The 11,335-nt window shown below is 40.0% G+C and overlaps 1 protein-coding gene across 2 annotated transcripts in view; it reads right to left on the bottom strand.

The window, feature by feature from the left end:
• Positions 1 to 665: 665 nt before the first annotated feature.
• The window catches only part of rassf7a (Ras association domain family member 7a), a 46,995-nt gene continuing 36,325 nt past the window's right edge, over positions 666 to 11,335 (bottom strand). For both annotated transcript variants that reach the window (XM_055155947.1, XM_020935180.2), the window contains 5 exons: positions 8,421 to 8,619; positions 6,173 to 7,071; positions 3,813 to 3,975; positions 2,666 to 2,773; positions 666 to 915 (listed from right to left, as the gene is read on the bottom strand). In XM_055155947.1, coding sequence (XP_055011922.1) covers positions 884 to 915; positions 2,666 to 2,773; positions 3,813 to 3,975; positions 6,173 to 7,071; positions 8,421 to 8,523 — 1,305 coding nt within the window. In that variant the 5' untranslated portion in view covers positions 8,524 to 8,619 and the 3' untranslated portion in view covers positions 666 to 883. The remainder of the gene's footprint in view (positions 916 to 2,665; positions 2,774 to 3,812; positions 3,976 to 6,172; positions 7,072 to 8,420; positions 8,620 to 11,335) is intronic.

Below are 11,335 nucleotides of genomic sequence, written 5' to 3'. Positions count from 1 at the left end.
TTAGTCAGGCTGGCACCACCTAGAGCCTCCACTCAATTTCATTTCTCTCCAGTGACTAGGTCAGGATTTGGAACACACTAGACGATTTACAAGAACCCCGGAAGTTGTAGACCGTGCACCGGCAAATCAGTGAAGAGCTGTGAAGCCATGACGTCAAACTCAAGCGTCTGTCTGGGTCCCTTTTGTGGTACAGCACAACAGTAAACAAAGCGGTCAAGATGGATGTAGACAAAGCCATGTATTCTGTGTTGGCAACGATTCCTGAGATCGAGGATTTAAAGCCGGAACAAACAGAATGTCTGGTGAATTTTATCAAGGGAAAAGACATTATTGTCCTTCTTCCTTCCAAATTCTAATGCCGCGAGGTCAGACGGTTTCTGGAAAGTAAAACTGGCTGATGAATCAGGCTAATTCATTCAACCTTTTTGATTTAAATCTTATTATATAACCAAAAATCTCCCAGTAGTTCAAAGAAAATGTGCAAAGGATAAATACTGAACTGATAAGACAAAGGATAAATACTGAATGATAAGTTGATATAGTAATTATCGGGACAGGCCTAGAGAGAGATAGATAGAGGATGTATTTGTGTGTGTCAATAACAGGACAAAACTCATTAAGAAGTTATAAATATAATCAATACAACAGGTCACATTCTAGACACAATGCACTGTTTATTAAATACATTAATAATTTCTCTAAGTAAAAGTCTGGATTATTTTACATTTAATACAAGTACATATCAGTATACAGTAGCAAAACTGTAAATATATTTGTCTTATGTACATACAGTATAATATTCATAATAGACTAAATGACAACAAAGTGGGGTTAAGTTAACAGGTATTGGTGAAAGTTTTCCATTGGCCACGCTCTCCAACATTTACCTCCAAGACGCTTCTCGAGATGTGAGGACTGTAAGACACACAGAGATGAGTGGGGATGAAGCTCCCTTTGTTTAGGACAAGACTTTTCAACACAGACACAAGAGGGGTGGCCCATATCCACACCATGCTCAGAAGCGCACACATGAAAAGGTAAACTCGGGGACCAAAGTCTCTATAGCAAGAAGCACTGAAATGTCAATACACCCCAAAGCGAGTAATACAAAACACACCACATGTAAACAGTATAGGGAGAATTCACACGCTAACGCATTCATTTGACAGTCAGTACAGGAAAAAATAGTTTTTCTCAATCACTATAAAGGTGCACTATGCAACTTTTTGGTTAGGGCTCCGACACGTTATTGTTTCCATGGATATGTTATTGCTCTGCCTGGAAGATGACTTTATGACTTTATCTACTTTACATTTATTAAATTTCAGGTGGTTTTGTAGCTCAAAAATACCTACAAAAAGAGGCCTTCCGACTGTGAGCGGGGCTGCCTCTCCACAGACCTGACCAGTAACTTGGTCTGGTTTGGTAGATAGAAAGGTTTAATACCATACTGTGAAACATTCTACAAAGCAGTAACATCTCCATGAGGAAAAAAATTTGGAACCCTCCACCAGAAAAGTTATTTAATACACCTTTTACCAATAATTCATACTAATTCATACACAAAATTATGTTCTCAGTGTTGCTTTTTTAAATAAACTTTGCCCAAAAATCCAGTTTTCAGATCAAATTGTAAAATTGGAAATCACCAAGAAAGTTTTGGCATAATTTTCAAGTTGCTGTCATCAATGCATAATAAAGCGATTGAAAAAAAAAAGTACTGTAAAATACTGTAATAAACATGGTGTAATAGTTGTTGACATCAAAAAACTTTTTTTTTCAGTTTTTTTCTTCGTTAATGTGTGAACTTTGGTAAGTGAAAAGTGAAATATTTAGTGTAAAACATGATTAAAATAATATATATATAGTTATTTCTGCATCATGGTCTTGCTGCATATGCACAGATATATTTATAGTTTTAAGGGTTTACAAAAATATACTATCAATGATTATGCACATTAATACAGAGAGCAAAATGCATTTGTGTGCAGGCAGACCAGAGCCATGGGTTCACACAGTTAAAGACTAGGACAGTGCAATACAGTTTGCAGAGCCCTCAACGACAGGCTCTTGCTCTTTGGAAGTCAAGTGTCACCAAAGTACAAGGCATTGTATAGACACACCTCTTTGATATAAACAGTATCCATACTTAAAAGGCAAAATGAAATGACATTGGTCTGCTGTTATGTTCTCTTATCACAGTATCAAACAGCTCTACAATCAGAATGTCTGCTACAGTCATTTCCGACGTGAATGAATCCATAAAAGAAAATGCATGTGCTAGATTCAGAATAGGAAAAGCTCTGCATTATTTAAAAGAGGGAATGTTGGAATGAAAAGCAGCAGCTGTTAGTCTAGCACATCAAAAGGTGAGATTGGGGTTAAGCAGAGAGAAATATTTAAAACAAGGAATTTAGACTAGATAGATAAAATGGCTGTAAAAGTCCAGAGACATGATACAGCGGGAGTGGGTTAGCTTTGAATGGTACAGCATAAGAGCCTGAGCAGCAGTAAGGACCTCCACCAAACACCAAAAAAAGTGATGCAACCAACACCGGGGCAAATGGGGCAGATGGGGCAGATGGGGCAGAGGAGTGGCAGTGGGGGGGTCCCGGGGCAGGAGAGGAGAGGAGCAGGGGGTCTGGGGGGTCTCACACATACACACCCTCTGGATTCAGGCTGGACACTAGAGGGTTCTGCAGGTTTCGAGGGTGGCCCAGGAACTGTTTGGCAGTGGGACGAGGCGGGGATTCTACAGGAGTGTCACTTCGGCCTGAGCAGAGAGAGACATACAATTAGGCCTGTCATGATATATTGCAGAAGAAAGTGTAGACAATAAACGATAATATTGAAACAAATTTATACCACTAACATGATAAACCAAGAGCAGATCTAAACCACAAAAATTATTCTAAATGGACAATATTGTTCCTAATCATGAGGTGCAATAAATAAACAGCAGAATGAAACATTTAAGTACTTAGTTTGCATCTATAATGAATCATAGATGTTATTAATGTAACCTTTTTGGGGTTAAATCTTATCGTGTAGCCAAAAAATCACCACAAATTAATGAGTGTTTGATAAATAAAACTAACTAAGTAACAGCTAATTAGCATACCAATTACCACTTAGTTTTAGATTAATTTGTGGTTCCGAAACTGAAGTGCCACCAAATATTGATTATCTATAGTACATTATTTAGAATTGGCTGCACCTAACAATGTTACAAATGTGTTTAATCTTGACATTCAATTGTGTCCCACAAAAGGCTGGTGTGATGGATGTGCCACAGTGAGGAGGTTGCTGGCTTCATAGGCTGAACACACTCATTAATTTCTGCTTAAGAGCTGACTTGACAAAGTATGAGGGCATTTACAAAGAATAAAGAATAAGATGATAAATTAATGTTCTCTCATTCAACATTTACTTCTTTCATAAAGGTCCAAAATGTCTGCCAGTAAAGTGACAATCAGAAAAAAATAAACACAAACTAAATAAATTATATCTAGCACATTGTGGTTTGATACATACCAGTTGTGAAGCACTGACAATCATTCTACAATACAGTGTACAGCAGACTACTCAAACTGTGGTACATGTACCACTGGTGATATGCTGGGGATCCTATTTAGAATTACCTTATCATGGTTTAGTTTAATTTTAGACCATGTTTAGACCTAATTTGGCCCTTCAGGTGGTACTAAGGAACCACTATATAGTAGTAGTAGTGGTAGTATACAACAGACTTACACATAGTGCAATATTATAATAACTGTATACATCCTAAACTGAGACTGTGGGGTCCGTACTTGCGTTCCTGTGAGCCTCCTGCAGCAGCTGTGCCAGTTCAAGCTGTTCGAGTTCACTGCGTGACTGAGAGTGCGCGGGCAGGACTCCCGCCTGCTGAATGAACTGCTGCAGGTTACATTGCCTCAGATCCTTATTCAGGTCCTCCAGCTCGTCCTGCTTGGCCTGAGGGACACAGGGCAGAATTATTAAGATTATAATCCCTCTATCAGTCTTGTTTAATACTTTTTAATACTTTTACTTTTTTTTATATTCATTTCTGGATACATGTTCTAAGGCTAAAGTTTGACTTTGTTCATAAAAAAAATAAAGAGATAACCAAAGACATGTATGTTATAGTTCAAGGTTAGTACAGGTAGGGGTGTGCAAAAATATCAAAATATCGATATATTGTATCATTTAATGTGATGATACAGTATCAATATCAGTATCGATATATTCCCAAAAGTATTTTTTGGTATATTTTACTAAATTTTGTTACATGGTACAGTTTTTTTGCTTGTTTAGGGGAAGGAAACAAGCAACACATTTAACATTTTCACTGTTTTGATGATGGTATGGATGATAAAATGGGTGTGTTTCATTTCACGTTGCACAAGAAGTGGTTTACCAAAAACATTTAGTATCACAGCCATCACTTAGTCATTATTTTTTAACTGAACTGTATCGAATCAATTTGAAATATATCATATCAAATTGAAAGAGCACTGTATCGAGATATGTATCATGTCGTAGTCTATGTATCGAGGTATGTATCGTATAGGCAGATATACAACATATTACATGGTGAAGACTGTTGTCCCAGTTTTACAGTAGCAGCAGCAGTGACTGTAGAAGTGTCAGCAGCAGTATTGTGGTGTTAGTAATGTTAAAAGCAACAAATACTTACGGAAGGTGTATATACTGTAAAAGGTATAGATGCTTTTGCCTAGTATTATTGGACAGGATCTTATTTCTTTGTTTGGAGTAAGATTTCCACCTCTGTGCGCAGTGTTACTGGAGAGTGAACTTGATGAACTCAAAAGCATGCATACTATGACCACATGGGGGCAGTAAAGACAAAGAGAATCGCGCTAAACCCCCAGTCCCATCAGTTTACAAGACCTTGAGCTTCAGTAAATCTATGGTCTTACAGACACCATCTCTGATTCCTGCAGTTTCTCATCTGAAGAATAAATGTACAGCTCAGCTCATTTCCTGATGCACAATAAACTAACAGCTCCCAGAGGACATCAAATTCATCAGCTCTCATTATTGGAAATTTGGACTTTAAGGATCCCCCGCAGAGGAAGAAGCGCCACCTTCACATGAACAGATTAAACAAACAAGCCAGTCAATCAGTCTTAACAGCCTATCCATTTGTGTTCAATCAATGCGCTGGCCCACTGTAGCCTCCGCCAGCGTACGTGTGTAATTAGTATTGGACTCTCCGACAGGCTGCTGAGGCTCTCACACCTGAGTCTGCCTCCATTAGCCTAATGACAGGAAAGCTGCTCTCATCAGCCCGCACTTAAACAGCCTGTCGCCACCTCCACACTTCAGCAGAGACCAGTGAGCAACCTTTCCGTTCTGTGTCTTCTTGATGATAAAGCTATCATATAATTTTAGGGAAACAAAAGTGACTTATCCCTCCAGGCACAAACTGACTTGGTGGCGACATCTTTGTGGTTTTAACTGCTAGGAGATAAACCCTTCACAGGTGCGTGTTGTGGCATGCTGTTGTGAATGACAATCACATCTTAGTACTAAAGCCGACTTAGCCAAAAGCAGTGAGTGTCTGTGACTATAACATAGACCCTCCCTAAGCTCCTCAAACTGCTATAAATCTGCTCAACCCAGGAGTAACCCATCTCCATAAGAGCCACACACAGCCAGAAAATGGGCTCATCATTATAGTTTTATTATCTCTGCTGCTAATTTGATTTTAGATGAAGCTCCAGAGAAAGAATAGGGTTTGTGAATGAAAATGTAATAGATGATAAGGAAACGTGTGCTTTCAACTGGGTTAGGCTTTTATTGATACAGCCACATCTATAAAAAAACCACCAAAAGTAAACAAACAATGACGCCACAAATTGGCAATAATGAGAGCATACGTGACGCCACTTGAAGACTTTGTTCTGTTGCTATAATTTTCAGTTTTATATACAAAGATAACATGAAATACTAGATACTTAATTCATACATTTATAGGTCAGCATACAAATTCAACCAAAAGTCTGTGTGATTAGTCTCTAGTGTAGTGCGTCTGCTGCAAGACACAGGGAGGAGAGGGTGTAGTGTGGGTGTGGGCCAGTGCTGTACATTTAAATGGGGCCTGTTTAAGTCTTTACAGTCCTTTCTCAGTCACCTCTCCTCTTACCTGCAGCAGAGCCTCTGCCTTCCCCAGGGCCTTGTCAGTCTCAGACAGTTGTTCCTCCAGCTCTGAGCCCTGTCTGTCCAGGCTGAGCAGCTCTGCCTTCACAGCGTCTAGGGAGTCCTCTGGTGAGCTGGAGTTAGCCTGGAGCTGGCTCTCCCTCTGGAGCTCCTGCTCCAGCTGATCTGAGCGCACAGAGAAGTCGTGGAGTCGTCTGCCACAGTCGTCCAGTTTAGAGTGCAGCTCCCCCAGCTTCCTCCTCATGCCCTTCTCCCTCTCCAGCTCCGCCTGCAGCTCGTCCTCCCAGTATTGTTCATGAGCGAGCTCGGCTTGATTCCTGCGCATCACCTGCTCAAGACGCTCCACCTCCTCTTGCACACGAGCGTCTGATACAGGGGACGGGCATGGAGAGGGGTAGGGTCGCTCCCACGAGTGAGACTCCGTCTCCAGGGCCTCCAGCTGGGCCTCGATGGCCCTCAGTCTCTCCTGCTGCTGTAGAACCCTCCGGAACACCTCCTCTTTGGACGGACCCGCAGGAGGAGAGGGCGAGGAGGGCGTAGGCGAGGCCCTCTGCTCAGGGGAGGCTCTGGGAGACCTCTTAATCTGGTTGGCTTTGGTTTTTGGAGATGCGGAAGACGTTGTTGGCCCCAGGTTAAATGTGAGAGATTTCTTGGGTTGATTGCGTTTCAAAGGCTCTGGCTCCCACTGTCTGGGCAGAGGTGTTTGTCTGTCCTGTTTTGAGTTAGGTCCATCACTGGTACTGGGGCCAGTCCGCCTTAAAAAGAATTGAACTTCACTTCCATGTTGGCCCAGCTTAGCCAAAGACTCCAGTGGTTTCTCTGTGGCGAGCAGCTGTCGCTCAGTGTCCCTCAGACGCTGGATGAGAACGTACCGTCCTGTCTGACCTGTGGACAGAGAGGACAATGGGTAAACCAAACATACAAAGAGACCTCTGTTTGCAGTTACAGATGCTGTGTGACTCAAGAGTCTCCACCAGAACAATGCACCCCTCCCTCTGGGCTGGAGAAAGTAATGCATAAAAACACACAGCTGAAGCATTATGATGATGCCGATATCTCTGAGCCGGTGCCACTGAGAATGGGAATAAAAGGCCATTGCATAAGAGATTGCTCAATCTGTAAAACTGTTCAAATAGACTCCATTTTCCACAAGGACTCTGAAATTAGGACAAGTCCTCCCTTTGGACTTGGCGAGAGCTGCTCACTCATGGAAGGAGAGTTCTAAATGTGGAGTGGTGTTGTTCAGTGCAGTGGTAAACAGACGCCTGACTGACCCTCACAATACTGACAACATTTGGGTCAGGAGGGAAGGGAAGTTGAAGGTGAAAGAAAAATATATATTTTTTATGCAGCCTTCTTTGATCTGCCATGGATCACAAAGAGCAAATGTTACAGAAATGGGCAGACATTTTGAATCTCAATCATTCCTGTTAATGTAATCATATACTACACTAACTCTAAACTATTGTGAAGTAGTGTGACAAGCGGCGGCAGATTTTTGTGTCGTTAAACTACTTTTTGCTGTTTGTCATTATTAAAACATCACAAAGGTATATAACTGTAGACTGCAAGTTAAACTGGAGCATGCATGTGGGCTAACACTGACCTAAAACTTCACAAAACTTAGCCCAGACACATACACAGGCTTACTTTAATGTAGATGGGGTGTGCTTTGATATTGATTTTACATTTAATGAAGCCCAACATACCTAATTTCCACTCTATTGATTTGTTCTTTGTGGTAATGCATGAGCAGAAAATGAAAACTTGTAAAAACAAACTCATACAAAACAAATAAAACAATGTAGGAAAGAGCAGGAGATGAGTGAATGATAAACGTTTTCTTTTTCTCCATCCCATGTAACCAATGAAGGACTTTTAGTACCTTGGACCTTTTTTGACAACTTTTTTTTTTTTACTTTAGCACAGGTAAGTTTTCTAATTTCAATGTATTTATTTTGGTTTTTGAAAATAAATGGAGACAAAAAGTAATGCCCTCCCCCACAACATTCCTTACACAAACAATAAATAAATAAATACAGCATACGCAGAAGCATGCAAATATAATTATACAAGTTGTAGTTAAAAAGTTTCTCTTCTACAAGCATGGTCATCTCCACTGATTTTTTTTTCTTCTTCTTCATTGAACTTATCAAATAAAACAATGCAGGAAAGAGTGGAAGAAGAGTGAATGACAAACTTCTTTTTTTTTGTTTTTTTGTCATTGAACTTACCAATAGCCTGTGCCAGTGCAATGACCACATCCTGGCAGGACGTCTCCTCGGATAGGCCACACACCACTCTCACCACTCCGTCCACCCACACTTTGAGCTCCATCTGGGACAGGGAGGGGTGGCCCGGGGCGCAAGAGGGGCTTCAATACCAGTCAGTTCAGCTTGGCTCACTTCTGCTTAACGCTGCATGGCACTGCCTCTGCAAAGAAATGAACAGAGAAAGGGACACATTGTGGTTAGCTGGATCAATCATTACACACGCGATGACGTAAGCTGACCCTTGTTGTAAAGCTCAACAAAAGCACTGCATATAAATGGTACTCTGGTCTATTTGTTTATTGTTAGTCTGAATACCTGTTTTTACATTAAACAGGGATGAGGTAAGACGTTTGACAATGAGAATGCTATTGAATTGTACATTTCCAGTCACTGAATGGATCGAGATGAGAGTGTTTTTATGTTTTCTAATAGCACCTCTACGGTATCTTGTGAACCTCTGCACACAAATGCCTGTAACTAGGGATGTACCAATACAATATTGGACATGGGACATCAGCACCAATATTGAACATTTTGATGGCTTAGATATCAGTTCAGTCAATATAATATTTTGGCCTATAAAATTCAGTAATAAGTGAAGGGTTTACTTGACAATGCTGGCCCAAATACATCATACTCAATTCTCACAATATGATATCGTCACGGTATGAACCTCACTATTTATTGCGATATCCTGGGAAAGCTCACAATTAGGGATGTAACAATATCCAAATCTCTTAGTACGATATTTTCATGATATACATCTCACGCTATATTTATTGTGATAGTTTGTAGAGACTAACAAAACTGTGAATATGCTACTTTTCCTCTTAAAATGCCTTGACAAGACTTAATCCAAAGAACTAAGACTTAAAAGTGCTATTTCTTCTAGTATTATTTCTTCATGTAGTCTACACTGAAATGGAGCAAAGGATCATGGTCTATGTAGTTCTCTCTGTCTTTTTTTTACCTATTGTTGCACCATAACTCTTAATTTAAGCAAAGAGACTTGTAATTCGATATATTGTGATTGTCTATGATATTATTGTGAGAACTTTGACGATATGATATCACGATAATTCAGTTATTGTTACACCCCTACATCATACTATTTTTTGTTGTTCTGTAGTTACTTAAAATATTAAATAATGGTTACAGAAACATTTGTATAGTATGTGTGTTTAAAGAAATAAATTAATTTCAACATTTTTATTTTATTTAGTCTAGTATCAGTCATACTTAAAGCCAAAGTATCAGCATCAGTATCAGAACAGAAAAAGCTGGATCGGTGCATCCCTATCTGTAACCCAATTAAACGCACGGCTGTCTCCCCTTCAAAGCAGTTGTGATGCTTACAGCCACAGGGAACGGACGGTAGAAAGTGGAGCAACTCGCCTATGCATGTATGGAGGAGAAGGTGCTAGCGTGGTTAAATACATCAAAAAACAATGTTATATTGCTGTCACTCATGGGGATCAACACAGAAAGTAGCCTAACACCCTTTTGGCCAAATGGATATCAGGGTTTTTAATACAGTCCGGATCCACTTCTCCTTTTTATGGCTAAAAACAAGGTAATAAAACACCGCAGCACTCATAAAAAGTAGAACGCCTTGGGCAGTGCTCGGATTATGAATAGTTCTTGGCACGAGGATTAGAGAGTTTGTAGCCTGCGTGGACGAAATAAAAGACACCCCTTCACCCCAAAGTTAGACAGATGGCAAGGCCTTACTGCCCACTTGACAACAGGAGATGCCTCACAGTTATGGACCCCCCTCTCATTCATGAACCTGGCTCTGCTCCACTGGCTGCTGTGGTGGAATGCATTGACTTCATGTGTCGGGCCAGAGCACTTCCTACTTTTGCTTTTGACAAAACGGTGACCTCCCTTTGCCTCCCCCGCTGCCGCCCCCATGCTGTTGATCAACCTGCTCTTTACTGCTTTACTTCAGGGTTGTTTAGAAGACATAAAATAGCAGAAGTATCAACCTATGACATGGTTACAATTTTCATTTATGGTTCCACTTTATTTTCTATTTACATTGTGGCTTGGAAGACACATATGGTAGTAGTAGAGAAGAAGATAAACTCTAAATAACTCTACATTTTATTTTATTTTTAAATAGCTACCCTTTGCTTTGAACTCTTGTTTGCAGTTTTATCATTTCTTGACCCTGACATGCCACACCTGTGAAGTGAAACCCATTTCAGGAGACTTCATCATCAAGCTCACTGAAAGAAGTCCAAGGTTATTTCACTTTACTCCATATACCTCCCATTATATGTATGTTTGTATCTACTGTATATAAAATGTAGAAAGTGCTAAAAAAAAAAAAAGTGTGTCCAAAGTGGTGTATAGTGACAGTGTACTGCATTAGGACTTCAATTTTTTAGGGCATTTTAATTTTAAAATACTTTGTTTGATTAAAAAAGTGGTCTTGTTTTAGCTGAGCAGAACCATCACTGAACATTAATTTGTTATTGAACACTGTACTACAACTGAAATCACAATTTTACATTTGACTAATTGCTTGGTTCTTGATGATATCTATGCTTGGATATTTTGGGAAGCTCTCCTGACACGAAAACTAATATCAAAAGCTACACGAGTCGACACGCCACTGAGGCTGGAAAAGCAGACAGACAGAGTGCACTGTTGCAATGGGTAATTATGTTGAGCTATCTGAGGAATGAGGAAAGTGGATAATTATTTACTGCATCAGTTATTTACAAATGTTACAGGTGAGAACAGTGAAACTCCCCAACGGTCTTATCTATTAGAACAGAGTGCAGTGCTGGCCTTCTGAGAGTTTAAAGCAAACAACAGATAAAATTAAACATGTATGTGAGTTTTGATATTGAGAAATGAATGAGATA

The sequence above is a fragment of the Boleophthalmus pectinirostris genome, unplaced genomic scaffold, assembly GCF_026225935.1.
Source record: "Boleophthalmus pectinirostris isolate CB_2022bp ecotype Guang Dong unplaced genomic scaffold, ASM2622593v1 HiC_scaffold_2, whole genome shotgun sequence".
In the NCBI taxonomy this organism is placed as follows: domain Eukaryota; kingdom Metazoa; phylum Chordata; class Actinopteri; order Gobiiformes; family Gobiidae; genus Boleophthalmus; species Boleophthalmus pectinirostris.
The sequence above is the reverse complement of the archived record's forward strand: the minus strand, read 5'-3'. Positions and strand labels throughout refer to the sequence as shown.